The following is a 17733-nucleotide window of genomic DNA, read 5'->3' as shown; positions in this document are numbered from 1 at the left end:
CTCGCATGAAAGTAATCTTGGATTAAAGTTAGATAAATCTTGGGTAAAGTGAATTTGTATCAATACTCAAGAGCAAACCTATAAAATGAGCAGACCGTTTTGAAATAAAACAGGCCGGGGCAGCGTAATTAAAATTAAAATACAAAGAATGGAAATTGATAACAATGTGACATGTATAACCACTGAAATTTAAAAGCCACAGGCAAAAACAGGACAAGTCAGACGACATACGATAAAGGGTCGTCTGTACGCTAGCTGCGATAAATTCTGATGAAATCTTGTTTAATGGGGAACGACTTGGCTGCCAAAAAACAGAGCAAGAAAACAGGAAGACAAAAGTTCACAGCGCGGGTATGCAAACTACTGTAAGTCAGAAGGTGCATTTCCTCAAGAGGGTCATTCATCTTGATGAAACCTAAAGTCATGCTCATTTTTTATTGTCATAATAAAAATGGACAGTAATGACTAGACTGGGGGGAAAATTGCCTTGCTTTGTAAATGTATTTCAGATGTGGTGACTGCACAATGAGCCCCTATCAAAATGAGTATCCTAAGTAACTGCAATTAAAATCATCTCGATATCTTAGAGAGGCTAACAAGTCTGAGTGGTCATTAATTTCCGACATAAAGGACTGATTGGATCTTTTAGAAATCTGCCAATTTGTCAACGGCCAAAATCTGTGATTAGTAGATCCAACAGTACACAGTGGGATTGCAGTAGGATAATTGAATCTGTGTGTGTGGTCAGCGATGTGTAGGCACATAATGCAATGTGATACAGACTGAAACTCCATTCTGAAACAGAGTTACCCTCAAAGCATCTATTTTGCTAAAGCAAACATGGCTGCCTGATATTCAATTGATACTCCCATGCGAGTGGTAAGATGGTAAATCATTGTACAATAATCTATCCTGTGTCCTGCTCTCTCTTATCAGTCTCAATGATGGCATGGTCTGACATAAAACATGACTGCTGTGTGAGTGCGTTAGTAGTACCTGAAAATCCAGATTTGCAGAGGCAGTTGAAGCCGCCGGGGAAGTTCTGGCAGAGAGCCCCATTCTTGCAGGGATTAGAATGGCATTCATTGACGTCCCTCTCACAGGCCATGCCGGTAAAACCATCAGGACATGTGCAGGAGAAACCCCCCACCAGATTGTGGCAGGTGCCACCATTGTGACAAGGAGAAGGCTGGCACTCATCGACGTCGGTCTCACAGACTGCACCTGTGTATCCCGGTCTGCAGCTGCAGGCGTAAGGCTGCAGGGGGTGGTTGGATACGAGGATCACCGGGATACTTTCCTCCGTTTTCATGTCAGGCCCAACAGTGAGACGCCTCTTGCAGCTGCCGCCGTTCTGGCACGGGTTCCGCGTGCATGGATCATGGTCCACTGCATCTATTAACACGCCGCTCTGTCTATTCAAAATGTCTTTGATACTCTGGAAGAATGTGGCCACACCACTGGGGTTTACATATTGTCCATGGCCTCGTTTGATAGCCACCATCACGAAAGTCTGGTTGTTGAGCTCAAACACACCGTGAATCAAGACCCCAGTGCCTAGTCCTGCTAGCTGCGAGTTGGCAATGCGTAAGAAGCTGAGGTAATGGTCAGTGAGGAAGTGTCTGACTCCATGAGACTGGAGACGGATTAGTATGCTGTTATCTACTGTGGAATTTGTGATGCCCATGAAAAGGACTCGGGCTGTGTTGCTGACTGGACCATGGACACCATCACTGCTTTGTATGGTTAATTCAAAGTTTCCATCTGTTGAACGTGCTTTTGAGTTTAAGTTGCATGTTCCAGTAGGAATATTGAAGAGGGCAGAGGATGGTGGAATGAGGGAACAGTGGAACCTGTCTTGAATGTCAGGGTCTTGAGGTTTAACATCCCCCAAAGGACCTCCAGGAAACATGTTTCCGAAATAGTGTACAAAGATTTCCATGGACCTCGCTTCTGAAGGGTTGTCATTTTGATCATTTATTTTGACGTGTATAGTTCCTGTGGAGGACATTTGAGGCACACCAGAGTCCTTGATCACGATGGCGAGATAGAAGTCGCTAATCTGTTCTCTGTCAATCTCCCGACTTGTGGTCAGCATTCCAGTTGGGTTTAGATTAAAATAGCTGTTGGCAGAGCCAGAACTTTGAAGGCTGTATATGTAAGGACCTTGATTGGGTGGTAAATCTGGGTCGGAAGCTGTTAATGTAGTGACCACGGTGCCAGATTTCTGGTTCTCCATTACTTCAGCGTATGTGGTTGTCAATCTTGGACCATTATCATTGATATCTTCCAGGTTTACAATCAGCGTGGCACTTCCAGTGGAAGGAGGTGTGCCAGTATCCACTGCAAAAATGGTTAGATTGTACACAGGTGTTGTTTCTCTGTCTAGTGCTGCCGCAATAGACACTTGGCCAGTTTTAGGGTTAATAGTAAAAATCTTTTTATCAAACTCCGGTGCGATAGAGAAGGAAAATCGGCTCCAGCTTGGAACAGAGTCCGAGTCTTCGGCACTCACAAAAGTAACGAGACCACCGGGTGATAGACCTTCACTAACTTGCACGTCATACAACTCCTGAGTGAAGACAGGAGGATCATTGGCATCAAGTATTGTGATGTTCACAAAAACTTCATCGATATCTGCGCCACGAATAGCCCCAGCATTTTTGGCCAAAACTCTAAGTGAAATCTTTTCCTCTTTCTCGCGGTCTAGCGCACCTGTGACATAAAGCTGTCCAGTTCTCTTGTTAATGCTAAAGCCTTTCCTTCTGCTTTTCCCAAAAATGAGGTAGTAGACTACTCCGTCGTCACCTTGGTCACGATCACTTGCAAAAACTTCCCCAACCACAGTGCCTTGTGGAGCAGCCTCGGAGATTTCAAAGTAGTATTCTTTGGAAACAAAGCGAGGTACATATTCATTGGCTCCCTTAAGCTGAATGTTGACATTGGCGAAGCTGCAGCGCTCTTCGTCTGGGACATTGAATGCCTTCACAGTCAAATGGTAGACCTGCTTAGCCTCATAATCTAAGAAACCTTGAGTGGTGATGGTGCCAGTGTTGGGATCAATAACAAAGAGGTCACTGTCTGATGATTGTATGACATAGGCCATGACTGCATTAGCTCCAGAATCAAGGTCCACAGCATTCATTTTCACCACTGTGGTGCCACTTGGGACATTTTCTTGTACAATGGGGTAATACTCATCAGGATTAAATACTGGAGGGTTGTCATTCACATCAGTAACATGAATTGTGACACTCACGTAACTGGATTTTGCAATCCAACCACCATCTGTGGCTGAAATTCTCAGCTCATGTTGTTGATTTTCTTCAAAATCCAAATGCTGCATGAGGGATAAGACCCCAGTTTTACTATTAATTGCAAATAACCCTTTGTCATTGCCAGATGTAATATTATACTTGATAAGGCCATTCATTTCTCTGTCTTTGTCTCTGGCTGACAGGGTTCTTATTGCTGTTCCCACGACAAGGCTTTCCGGGACTGTAGCTGAGACCTGGTTTTGCGAGAACTCGGGTGTGTGGTGGTTTTCCTCAGTTACGGCAATCCGGACTGCCGTTTGGGCGGATAAAGGCGGATTTCCTCTGTCAGTGGCTGTAACGTCCATGAGGAAAATCTTGTTTATGTCAGATGAGAGGGGCGATGCCACAGTAACATAGCCATTCATTTTATCCAATTTGAATTTACTTGAGCTATTACCTCCTGTAATCAAATACTCAACTTCAGAGTTGAGGCCGAAGTCTTTTTTGTCATGCGCTATGACCCTTATTAATTTGGTACCAACTTTGACACTCTTTGTGACAGGAGTAAAGTAGCTCGGTGAATCAAACTCGGGAGGATTGTCGTTACTGTCAACAACGTTCACAATGACTGTGGTCTCACTCATCAGAGGTTTGATGCCACGATCTGAGGCGGTGACGATGAAACTATGACGATTGATGTTCAAACTTCTGGCTCCTGTTGAATTCAGATATCTCAACTGCTGCTTGACAAATATCTCCCCAGAGCTGGAGTTAATTCTAAAATACTCAGATTGGGACCGAATAAAATAAAATATTTTTCCATTGAAAGCCTCATCAGGATCGGTGGCTGACACCCGTGTTACCAAGGAGCCCACATCTGTCAGTTCAGGGTAATCTAGGTAATATGATGGGCGACTAAATTTGGGGGCGTTGTCATTGATATCTGTTATGAATATGGTGACGTCTGTACTAACTGTCCACCCAGAGTCATGCGCAGACACCTTGACAATGTAATGGTCTGTGTCTTCCCTGTTTAGTGGCCTGCTAACTGTTATGTCCCCTGTGTTAGAATTAATAGCAAATGGAAGGCTGGTGTCTGTGATTGAATAGCGACTGATAGCGTTAGCTCCAGCATCCTCGTCTGTGGTGGTAACTCTGGTCACTGTGTAACCCACGGGTGCATTTTCAGCCACCGTAGCGCTAAAGATTTTGGAAAACCGGGGAGCATTGTCATTAACATCCAGCACATTTATTTTTACTCTCACTGCAGAGGTTTTCGGGGATGTGCCACGGTCCACAGCTTTGACTTTCAATGTGTACTGGGCCACTTTCTCACGGTCAAGTGGTCTCGTTGTTCGTATTTCACCTGTGGCTCGACTGATACTAAAGCTGTTTTCCTTGTTTCCTTCAATGATGGCATATTCCAGTTGCCCGTTGGATCCATTATCCTGATCGACGGCAGACACCATTAGAACTCGCTGAGGTGACAGATTCTCCAGTATCTCGGCATGGAAAGGGTCCTTGTCAAATACTGGGTGGTTGTCGTTTACGTCCAGCACAGTTATGTCAAGTCTTTCATATGACGAGTATGGTGGAAAGCCTTGATCTCTGGCTTCAACCCAGAGAACATATTTCTGAATGTGTTCATAATCCAGTGGATGTCTGATGATCAAGTCACCGGAAAGCTGGTCAACGTGAAAGGCGTTGTCTAGGTTGCCACTGGCAATGTAGTATGACAGCGGCCCGCCCCTCCTGGAAGATCCCGTCACAGTGGTGACAAGGTGATTGTTTGGCTGGCTCTCAGGGAACGTGAAGGAATGCTCCTTCAGCTTAATGACAGGAAAGTTGCCACCATTGACAAAGCGCACAGTCACTGTGGTTGTGTCAGTTTTGGGATTGGCGCCGCCGTCTTTGACCCGAACTGTTAGAGTAACTTCAGAGGTCCCCGAGAGCTTCTCGTTGGCAGTGATAGCACCTCGGATGGGATCAATCTTGAACTTGTCTGAGTTGCGTCCCATCAGGGAGTAGTGCAGCTGGGCATTGGATCCAGAATCTTCATCAGTGACAGTGACCGCAAAGACCAAGGAGCCTGGACAAACATATGGAAAATAGTCTTGAGAATAAATTTAAATTCATTGGCTCTGGATTGGAGTAACAGAGTCATTTAGTAGACCATCTCTTTTCAACAATTAAATGAATAGCTCATTGTAATGCTGTTTACTTAGTGTAACTGCATTCCTTGTTGGAGCATTGACATCATTTTAAAATGTGGGAAAGCTTTTATTACTTAATCACTTGTAAACATCTGTAAACAGATATTGTTCTAATGAAACAAAAGTTATGAATGTTACCTGCAGCAGTGGAGGCGGGGATGTGGGTGACGTACGGGTGGTGGTGGAAGCGTGGTGGGTTGTCATTGATATCGGCCACTGTAACGGACACGGTGGCAGAGCTGGAGAGGCCCTGCGGCTGCCCTCCATCTGTTGCCACCACCAGCAGCTGGTAATTGGCTCGCTCTTCTCGGTCAAGCAGGGAGCTGGTGATAATCTGTCCGGTCGCAGGGTTGATGGAGAACTGTCCATGTCCTCCTGTCAAACTGTAGCTGTTTGGAACGAAATAGGCAGAAATGTTAGGAACAATTTACTTTTTCTTTGAGCACAAACTGAGGAACACGGAAAGAGCATGAATTACAGTGCCTTAGCGCTCTAGCGTTCAACCACATATAGTTAAAAATAAAAAGATTTTCAAATTAACAGTCCTAAATTGATGCCCATATTTTTTTAAATTTGCTATTTGGTTCCAACATCCCATTCAGAACCATCTTATATCCTCAATATTTTAAGCATATTTGGTTAGTTTAATTTTAAAAATTACATTGAATATTAGATTCACTATCGACAATGAATTCATCGAAAGAGTTGAGTTTGATTTTTTTAACAACAATAGGTGTCTATTAAAGTAACAACTACATCCATTCATATATAAATATAAAGTAAGACTGAAGAGCACATGGTGCGAACACCCGCACATTCGTCTTACAGACCTCATCGGCAAGTCAGAGGAATTGCAAACCGTTCACTTTTAAACCCAGACCGACAAGAAAGTAAACTCAAATAGAAGTATACATCATCTTCTAACCCCCCCAAAACTATGGGAAAGTATGAAGGAAACACGGAGGCAAACTTCTATTCAAAAGTACTAGAAAAGTCCTAAACCTTAAGTCTACCATAATGGCCCGTGAGAATACCAACTAATAACTGACGGTAACCAGCTCTGTTCTCAATTAAAACCCCCCGATGTGTACACCTCGTACTGTCATAGACAATTAACATCCTCATTACCATGTTTTGGGAAACAGGAGCACACTGCGGCACCCCTTAGTGCGTACCCAATAGAGTTTGGAGAGAAAATGGAGGGAACGGACTTGAGTCAACGTCCGGATTGAGGGGGACGGGGAATTTTGTAGCAGGGGGTCCTTAGCAGCTCCCCCATGGGGTAGAGATGTGTGTGTGGAAAAAAGGAGAATCAAAGACCAAAGCATGGATTTTGGCATGACTAAAATGCTAAGTTGGGCTCTCAGACAAATACGATGTTGGTTCGTAGGGTGAGGCATCAAGACCAGGTATAAAATGGAAAGACATGCACACTAATAATTTTGTCTGAAGGCATAACGATAAGGAAATGAAAGGACAAGTCTACCTTATGACACCATTGTGGCCAATGTCCACATCAGAACTGTTCACCAGCAGCACGTCGGTCCCGGTGGGCGCATCTTCCATGATGGTGGTGTGAAAGATGGACGAAGAGAAAATCGGCACGTTGTCATTGATATCGTCCACCAGAATGGTCACCGTTCCCGTTCCACTCAATGATGGAGTACCTGAGGGTGCAGTAGTGAAAAGGGTTAGGCTTATATTTCTTGTTTCTTAAATCACAGTGTGTTTATTAGGCTATGTTATGATCTGGAATTTATGTCAGTGAGCTCAGGATAAAAAATATTGAATACCAAATGTTTTGTGCTCATGTAGATTTTAGAACTCAAATGGGCTTTTGGTTTGGAACAAAAAAATGGAGATTCCTCTTAAGGCTAAGTTGGCGTGGATGTTTAAAGAAAAACAAAAATCACACATTTATTCATTCATTCAATACCTCATCATTAATTCCCTCTGCTTTTCTGAAGAATATAAACAGAATGACTGATTTTAACCCTAGCTTGCTCTCGTTTGCTTTTCTTGGATAGAGACGTAAAAGGACAGATTTCAAACATTTCCATCAGCCGTATGTCCTCAAAGAAAGTCATGCTCAGCAAATCATGGATGTAAAGACGGATTGTTATAAAAAATCGTTGACATTCAATAATGAGGTTATTTTAACTACTGTAAAATAGTTTTGCTCAATGGCATATTCGATAATAGAGCAGAAAACCAAACAAACAGAAGGATTTAGGTAAAGAGAGGGGTGTCCTAAAGCAAAAAAAATAAAAAGAAAGGTTATTAGGGGGCTGATACTGAAGAGTAAAAGCCAATTAAAGTAATCAAATGCTACATTATTGAGCTTTTCTATACTTAAATCATCAATTTGCTTTAATAAACAGATATCCGTCCTTAAATCTTCCTGGCTTTCCTGCCCAAAAAAAGAGTGGTAATTAGAATTATACAAAGTCGAGTCTCAAAGGGGAAAAAAATAGAAGGCAAAGGTAAACATTTTGATCAACTTCCCCTCAAAAGGCCCTGAAACCACAGAACACATTTTTTTCTTTGACTCGTTCCCAAAAAATGAGTCACATCTCTTTCAGTTCCACTTCAGGATCTCCATTTCCTACTAAATATGGACAACGTTGACTTTTAGGTGATGGCTTATTGCCACTATCACAAATAGTAATAAAAAAACATTTAATTCCAAAATGATTTCAGATTTATATGAGGAAGTCTGCTGACAAATGTGGTTGAAAAAAATTCTGTCAAGTTCATGACGTTTTTAAATTATTGCACATTTGCCGAAATACTCAACCCGCTTATCTTTTGTCTGATATTCAATCTTGCATTTGGCTGTCCTGGAAACAGATTAGAGCTGATCCTCTTTAATTGATCACAGTGTCTGTATCACTTTAGCTTCAGCTTTTGGCAGCCAAAGTGTGTTTGGCAGTCACAGTGTTGTTGATCAAAGATGAACTGCTTAGTGCTCAGAAGGGCTCAGCAGCTATCAAGACAACACCAGCGCTTATCAAGTCGAGACATTTTTTTTTCCAAAACGTTATGGGCTTGTCACTTTTTTGATTGTGTTCCAAATGTTAAATTAATGATTAGGATTTGTCATCCCTTGAATCAAGTGAAAACAGCTAGCATGTGATTGCCAGCCATTTTAAATCATTTTGACTTTTGACAAAGAGGGGAGACTCTTTTATCCACAAAATAAAGTTTGATTCTACTTTCTATTTTTTAGTAAGCAGTAGAACATAGGTTGGTTTAGCCAAATGAAAGACAGATCTCTTGCTGATTCCCAAACTGAGTGGATTTCATAGCTAAAATTGACTGGAAAGTTATTATGAAGCTTGAAATTCACTGTTACAGGAATCAGACGCTCTCCACCCCTCCATTATTGTAAAAAAAAAAAACTTAAGTATATACTCATCAACATAAGTGAATGAGGGAAGCAAAAGTCGCCTATGCACTGAGACTTTTTTTTTCAAAAGGGACTAACACTTCCATGAGAAAACTCAAAAGCAAGCTACAACTCACGCCTCAACAATCACATGTAAACTGATCAACTCCAAATCCTGATGTTATTGAGCACTTTCCAAAGACTACGAAGAAACAAAGTCTTTTCTAATACTTTAAATATAGTGTTACTCCCAACTACAGCTCCTGGTGGCCCAGAATGGCTTCAGCATGATGGACCAATAGATTCAAAATATTCCAGCCTCAAAATACCTTTCGATAACATTGTTTCCCTATTTAGTTCGGAAACATACACAAACCGTGTGTATATCTGCATACAATCCCAATGCTTTTGTCTCCCCCGGGTGCAGGATGTGATGTCACAACCTGTTTACCGTCTGGGGAGAACGCACAATCAGCCTCCTCCGCCAAGCACATGCGCCACCTTTGACCTGCAAATGCCTGGTCCACCACAAGCATGGGCACATCTCTCAGGCTAATCCGCCGAAAGCTCGGCGCAAACACGCCTCTGCCTTAAAGTGCCCTCAAACACTCCTATCGTGCGGCCCTGACCCCGAGCCGACCCCGACGATGTCGACAGGCGCGGGGATCAGACGGGAAGCGTTTCTCACATCTCTCTCGGCTGTATCGCTTCTCGCCGCCCGGCCAAAGCCTCGAGACGTGCCGTCTTAGCCCCTTGGAGCCCTCCGATATCACATAACCCCCTGGCAGCTGTCTGCGCCGAGCCTGCTGTCCAACGTACGAATAGTTCAGATCGATCCTGTTACATCGCGTGGGCTGACAGAATTAGCCGTCTAGGAATTCGATACCTTGGCATGGATGCAAATACGTGTTAATGGACGTTGAGATTGTTACGCTCAAGGTGAGACGCACAAAATATGCTTGATGAATCAACATCTACACAGCAGCCGCAGTATATCATCTGTTTCCGAATCTTAAATTTCTCCCCAATATCCAATGTGTTCTCGTGCATGGGTGGGCAAACTCGTGCAGTCAGGGGCCATATTTGATTTTCAGAAACAAATGGTCCGAGTCGATCACACATAGATGAGGTTTAAAAATATGTAATGCATGTCTTTCCATCCATTTTTTTTTTACTGCGTTAAACCACAGATGAGTTGGACTCTATCCCAGCTTAGAGACAGGATACACCCTGGACTGGTCACCATGCAGGCGCTGTGCAGATCCTATATGTAAACCGCTCATCTGAAACTAGACGCTTGTGTATGATAATAGATGTGAAATGTAATTAAAATTTGAGGGGTTTATTTTTTTATGATTAACAAATAAACACTCAAATCAGAAATGTTCCGTTCAATTTTTCAATCTAAAGTTGTGGTTGAGCCTTAGGTCAAAATAGTCAAAACTTGCTCTATGCTAAATGCTATACCTTGGATGACAGGGTGGCAGAGCAATTTTCCATGAATTATCAAAATGATATGCTCAGAGATTTAGTTGAATTGAAGGGTGGCTGCTTAGCACTTTTGAAAGGAAAATATCCATAATAGATTCTTCAGCTATTCACAAATACTTTGTGATCCTGAACTTCCTCTGATTTAAAGGAGATAAAATGTGATTATTGTCCAGAGGAAAAAAAAAGGTATAAAACTGTCATCAAATGGCAAGTTATAATGCTCATTACTAGATAGCTATTATATATTTTTTTTATTTTAGTGTTGACTGCTTTAGGGCTTACTATATGATTGGGTACAAAGCACATTATTTGAATTGACTTTTCTGGTTATCGTTTCGTGTGAGAAAAGCAATCAAAGGATGCTCTTTAAAACTGCAATGACCTCCTCTTATTCATAATGGAATGACGGAGTGGAATGATCCAGCATCATATTCAGACTTTTCTGGAATCCACCAAAGACTGTCAGGGTCATTGATCGTTAAGACTGCAGCCAGTGCAGGTGCCAGCTCGGCGGCCTGAGTTCGACACTGAGCGAATGACATCATTTTCTTTTTGTCACGGAAAGAGAGCTGTTGGAAATTTTGCATCAGGAATGCCAGCTGTCTTGGTGGTTACAAAACTATTTTTCCGTCTGCAATTCCCACCACCCCAAGCCCTTTGTTCTTTTTTTGCAGTAGTTGTGTTAAATAAACACTTTAATGTGGCCTCGGTGCATTAATTCGAGCCTGTCTCCTAGAGAAATCCCATTGCAATGCATGCTACTAAATTCTGATCACAGAGCTGCCTAAATTATCATGTTTTCTACATAAATACAATACTCGATTTAGGCCCAAAAAGGGGGAGAAAGGTTGAGGGAAAACATGGTCGGTGTTAAAAATTCTTATTAGTGTTGTGGTCTTGAAATTACTCTCTCTGCTCTCGATTTGAAAATAAATAGTTGCGGTTTCCAGTGTCTAACAACAAACAGAGGAGTTTGGATTTATGTCTTGAACCAGTGATCCAGTGCTTGCTCATGTTGCAATTTTTGTTTTTTTGATGTCCCTTCTCTCATTCCTGGACCCTCAATAACATGACATCATCATCAGTATATCGAATGACCTCTGATTTGAATCGCTGTGTAAAACAATGCCAGTCAACAATCATAGGATTATATATACAGTATGCTCACAACTGCATGACAAACCCAAATGTTTGCATTCCTTTTTCTAATTTCTTGATTGCCCATCGGACAAGAGATAAAGCAATCAACATAGTACCTCATCTCTGTTGGTGCGTAAATTTAATCTTATTTAAGTGGGGTTAATCTGGAGCCTCTAGCAAAGCATGACTGGACCTCAAGTTTTGATTAAAAGGCAAGTGGACTTTGCAATAGACAAAAAGGGCAAAAGGTCAATGTGTCTTCAAACAAATAATAGCAGCTGATTGAAAATGTGGTTTAAAAAAAAACTCTTATTTGCAAGATTTCTTGACAAAACCATTAACATCTGTCAAACCAACTCATTACTGTGACTGTTTGGATTCTAGATGAATCAAGTCATAGAAGAAAACAAGTCATTTTGGTTGTTTCCATCTGAAAGGGAGAAAACATGCTACATTGGTTGTTTCAAATGTGTTCACTTTTAATTCAAAAGGCCTGAGTGTTGATATTTTCTAATCTGAGTCAGTTTCAACTGTCGAAATCCTCAGAGACAGCCTTCCTTGAGTAAATCTACTTGGAGTAACTGAATTCTCATCAGAATGAAATGCTACAAAGGAGTAGGTACATTGTATCAAAGACTAGTGCCAGTGGACCTTGGGGCGTTAAAAATAATAAAACCTGTTTTGTCTTGTATGTGTACGAGTGCATTTACTTGGTTTCGGTGCAGGAATTGAATGTACATGAATATATACGTGGATGTCCTTGGTTGTTTGAGATGTATTAATTTTTCGTACAACAAACCTCTTATATAATACAGCCTTTTATTTTTTCCAGGGTGAAGAGGTCCACAACGTGAACCTCTACTTCATTTATTTTTTTATTTTTTTTAAATCCAGTGAGGTTGTTTGTTTAACTCCTTGTGGTCTGCTAATTGCTGAACCATATCTGAGCAGTTTCATATGGAGAAACCCGGAGCAACTCCAAGCGCTCGGTGTCTAAAATAACAAGCTTTCAGGGCTACGAGACTAAATGAGACCATGTGACCATCTGTTGCTTCCTCTTCCCCCGTGTAAGCCCCTAAATTCACAAAGCATTGTCTCTTGTAAACATATGGCAGACTCTAAGCACCTTATTAGTGTACATTTTCACCGGACAAATCACATTAACCACCAAGAAGGTGCCATAGCCATACTTTGCGAACAGGAGGGGGTACAAATACATGTGTTAATGGCGATTAAGAGATCTGTTTTCTGATGGCTGCAGCTGCTATGACAGGACAAACTGCTTGGGGGGGTTAGAAAAGGGGGGTACAGGGTGTTGATTCTGAAGAAACTTAGGCTCCCACCTTCTGGGAAAGGCTGCAAGTTACCCAGAGTTGGCCAGTTTAAGCTGCGCTAAAACGGAGGTTTGGCTTTTTATGCTGGGACAAGGGATAATCTGTCCCTTCAAAGAGTGTCTGACTGATGTTTTCCGCCGAAACAAAAATGTTGAGCCGAGACGTACACAGTAAGACAGAAGCGTTCAAACAACCGGATTCATTAAACAGAGAACGGGCTGACCGAGAAGAGATAGATGCATGTGTAAATTTTACAAAATGGCCCATCTGTGGATAGAAGCTTAAGGCTAAACGCTTAATTACACTTTATGGACTGCGGCTCAATTGTGCCCTTAAGAGCCGGTGTAAATAAAATGAGGAGAACATTGGCCACAGACTAGGTAAAATTGACATTTTTCCGCCTCTGACAACCTGTTGCCTTGCGACAAAGCTCCTTTTAATGTGACCTTGTCCAAAGCAACCCCCCGTGAATAGCCTCAGCTGGGTACAGCCTGAGAGATGTCCTCAGTGTTGAACACCCCAGAGTAAACTCAAGCTTTCTCACAAACTCGGCAAGAGAAAAACAAAACTCATTTGCAAACCATAAGAGATCTTTCTAATAAGAATTATCTATCAAATAAAACTTCAACCTGTTCTTTAATGCATTCAATGATTGCCTATGTCTTAACTTGTTCTCCATATGCTACTGAGATTTAGTGGTTTGGAACCTGGCAAGGAAGTAATATCCAAATCCCAACATTGTAAAGCTCGTGGTAAAATTTAATGAAGTGATTTTACTATTGTGATCTTATGACAAAAACACCATCATTCATATTGTTTTAGAATATCTGGGAAGTAGAAATTTTGACCTTAGAGTAGGCCCTTTTTGACTTTTTGTATATTAAAAGCACAGTGGAACCACAAAATCAAATGCTAGTGCAAAAATGCCCCCCCACACACACCAAAAAAGTGCCATACAAAATAAAAGTGTCTTGTATCTTTTGGATAGCTATCAAACATAATTTTGTGGATAGAAGTAAGTACTAGCTGGGATAAAATTAGCATTTAAAGAATCTAGTAACGTGCTGGCCGGCAGAGAAAAACATCGTAAAAAGGCGCACCTAGCCAAGGCACACGCAAGTAAAACCGCTTTTAAACGTTTTATTTTCTATACACTGCCCGAAGTTATTTCCACAAAAATCACACACCAAGAGAAACCACAAAGAACCTCTGATTAGAAAATACTTACAAACTTGCCTGTGAGCACCAGTTAACGTCTTGTTAGCAAGTAATTGTGACAGTACTAAAATGACCTTAAAATCACTTTAAAAACTGCTCTCTTTTCAAATAACATGCATATTAAATTGTTTTTGGACAGTTTGGAATGGTTTGTGGAAGCTCGAATTAGTAGTTTCCTCAACTGAGATATTATCAACAAATATTGTATGAATACTGCGATGAGACCACCTTTGGATCTGTATTGTTTGCTAATACATTTATGAACGTGTTTTCTTGTTCTCTCTCATTCCTCACAGGAAAAAGATGTTGACTTGCTCCTTGGAAGAAAACAAGATCGTGGAAAAACTGGAGAAAAAAACCTCTCACACTTTCAGAGCATCACATAAAAACATGCAATGCACACAAACAAACATCGAAAAATATAAAAACATATACTTTCTGTGCAACCATGTCCACCATAATGGCCATGGGTTTAACAAATTACTGTAGCTTCTCTTTAATAAATGTGCCCAATGCGGTCAAAGCATGTCACTGTACCCTGAGAATGTTCTCACATACTATACTGACACTTCAATGAGCTTGAATACAATATCATTTAAACTGCTTTGTATACATTTCTATGGCTTTTACCTTTACTACTAGTAGTTCATGTGTACATTACTGCATTGCTATTTTGTATCAGTGGGATTCAGGTAAAGTAAACCATGAATTTTCTGGTATTTTTGCATTTTGCCTCCGGCTGACGCCAAATCTTGGCAATAAAACATAGCTGTTTTCTCAGGAATGCAGCAAACAGCTTTTCCTGTAAACACAGAGGGGAAAATGTTCCGCTCGTGATGTTTGTGCACTGATGGTTCTCAAATTGGGGACTGTGAGCGGTAGCTTGAGGGTTCACAATTTTAAAGGTAATGAATGTGTTATAAACAAAAAATAAATATAATATCCAGAACACATTTTTTCATACCACTCCAAGTCACCTGACACAATCCAAATGTCTTTGTCAAGTTGTTCATCCAATCTGATAAATTGAGCTCTTTTGGTTTTGATTTTCTTGATTTATTTGCTGTTGCTAGAAAATTTATTTGTTTGGCAAATTTATTTCAGTAGTATCAATGTAGAATAGATATGGTATAAATCGTACTTTAATATTATTATTATTATTGCAATATCCCTATTTTGATTATTTTGGCGCTTAAAGCATTCACTACCTTTGACAGTTAAAGGCATCAAATCCAATTCAACTGGGAAGGCTGGCATTAATGCGTCACTGACATTGACGGCAATCGAATGATTGTTGCCAACCTCCCAGTGAAAATGAACTGGATCTATTTCACCGTCAATGGCAGCCCTTGAGTTAAAAAGTAAAAACATTGATTTTAAAAACAATATTTTACACCCGATTCCGATCCTCTGAAACTGACACGGTGAGGACGAATTGCCAATCATATCCGTAAAAAACATTGCAAGTATACAGTTTCTGATTACACATGCACTGGGCAGATTGGTTTGAAGACAAAACATGACCGATTTGAGGTAACATAAAAAGGTCAAAACACAGCACTGGAGAGGTTATAGAACTACTGGAGACTCAAACATCCATTTAATTGTAGTCTCACTATTGATATCTTGTCTGACAGGCTCAATTTCTCTTTCCGCCACTTTGGCTAAGATCTGGCATCACGGTTGGGGGGTTGGGGAATAACGACAGCCTTTATAATGTCATGGTGGCCACAAACAGCTAGATTGGAGACACAGAGAAATGTCTGCAGTGTCTACCTTTTCAGTTCGTCGTGCCAAATTGTGTCTGGGAGAAGCATTTTGCGCCATCGTCCCGGGGCCTAGGCCTCAAAAATGTGAGAAAAACACTGGATAATTTAGACTGGGCTCTTGATTATGGGTTTTTTGATATTTTGATATTCTAACCCAAATCCTTTCTCTCTTTCCCTTTGCTGGCTCTCACCAACATTGTACTGAAAATGTCTTGTCAAAATATTTTGGAAGTGCTGTCAAGTGCTCTAAATATGGACTGCATGTGAACAGTGCAAAAAATCCGTCCAGCACTAAATTAGTATGTTCACTTGTCGGGCAACTCTGTCCATGTGGCACACACTTCTAAACTGAATTTGCAAGCGAGCGAATGCCTAATTATAACATGAAAAAAAATGTGGAGGGGCAGGCGTATACCTAGATCCATGTAACTTGAGTAAAAAAAAATCTAAATATGTAGCCACCATATTAATCAAATGTATAAATCACCAAACTTCGTCATGATCCTCCTGGCTTGTAGCTTATTTCCAGACTTTCTGTATCAATATCTAAAATAGCCAGAAATACATCAAAAAGTTTTCCTCAAGATTTCTTTTACACTTTCATTAAAACTATATTGTTTAAAGGCCAAATACAATGTTTAGAATTTGACAAAAATACTACAATTATATATAATTATAATTATATAAAATGCTCTTCTCATTTCTCTGTCCTCTAAGGGTTTTGTATCACATAAAAAGATAAAACATGCTGTGTTTGGAGGATGCCAGATACCGCAAGGCCAGAGAAACTGTTACTACTGTATATTACGTTTCTTATGAAAAAAAGCCAGACTCGTGCTAGTAATTCTTCACAATCCAAAGTGCAAGCAGTTTCTGATCACCAGCTAAAGTTTGCTGAAGACTGACATTGGAGCGGTAAAGAGTGATGTGTGACGTGTCCGTTGCATCAGCCACATTGTGATTATGTTAGTAGTCTACGTTTAGGTAATGATTGAAAATATGAATACAGCTTTTAGTTTTTGTGAGGGCTGACTCACTCACCTAGCTGAAAAGGCCGTCCTAATTCCGCCCCTGGTCATCATGGCAACAAAGGCCATACTCATTACAAGTAAATGTTAAGTCTCCTATAATTCTTTAGCTATTGTGTATTTTGAACGCAGAATGGCAAAAAAATATTAAGCAACCAAAGAAATGCGATGAAATGTGGAGAGAATGCCCAGTGTCTCTTAAAGTTAAGTGTACTGCTTCATTTTATTTTATATTGCCATGTATATTTTAAGAAGTTCTTTCACCTTGGGGGCGGTGAATGACAGCAATGATGTTAGTTGAAAACAGTGCTGTACAAGGGTTTTATGATGGCGACAGTTGGACCTTGAACCCTTTTTTTTCTATTTTCCTTCTCAATAGCTTCTATTTATGGGCTGTCACCAATCTGGAGCATCGTACAAAGAGAATATGTAATAAAAATGGTTTCACTAGCAAAAATACATGATTAAAAGCAGCCATTTTGAAGAGTAAAAATAAAATTCCATCTTTTGTTCTTTCAAATTTATGGTGTTGTAGCAAGGTCATTCAAATTTGGAGCTGAGCACTGTCCGTCAGCAACCATACCAAAGACTTTGATCATAGGCCAAATACTGAATACTCCTTCAGCCCTTCATTCAACTCTCCGGAATCATACAATGCAAAACTTTGCAGCATTTGAAACAATTCTCACCAACGCTTCTACACAGTCCAGGAATGATACAGAACCACCCATAGATCATGAAAACTATGCTGGAGTGGCTCATGGTGAGGGGGGCAAAACATATATTTAGCCAGTACACTATGTGATTTGGCTGCAACAAGGCAAAGCATGTAGTCATTTAACTGTACATTAACTGGCCCTCGCGCAATAACAAGTTAAGCTTTTATCTGACTAAA

General features: G+C 40.8%; 1 protein-coding gene across 2 annotated transcripts in view; it reads right to left on the bottom strand.

Moving 5' to 3' along the window:
* The window catches only part of fat4 (FAT atypical cadherin 4), a 77580-nt gene that overhangs the window by 10527 nt on the left and 49320 nt on the right, over positions 1 to 17733 (bottom strand). For both annotated transcript variants that reach the window (XM_077608916.1, XM_077608917.1), the window contains exons 7-9: positions 6957 to 7137; positions 5609 to 5859; positions 997 to 5346 (exon numbers count right to left, since the gene is read on the bottom strand). In XM_077608916.1, the coding sequence (XP_077465042.1) occupies positions 997 to 5346; positions 5609 to 5859; positions 6957 to 7137 (4782 nt within the window). The remainder of the gene's footprint in view (positions 1 to 996; positions 5347 to 5608; positions 5860 to 6956; positions 7138 to 17733) is intronic.

Source organism: Stigmatopora argus, chromosome 9, assembly GCF_051989625.1.
Source record: "Stigmatopora argus isolate UIUO_Sarg chromosome 9, RoL_Sarg_1.0, whole genome shotgun sequence".
Classification (NCBI taxonomy): domain Eukaryota; kingdom Metazoa; phylum Chordata; class Actinopteri; order Syngnathiformes; family Syngnathidae; genus Stigmatopora; species Stigmatopora argus.
This window is presented reverse-complemented; position numbering and strand designations above follow the sequence as displayed.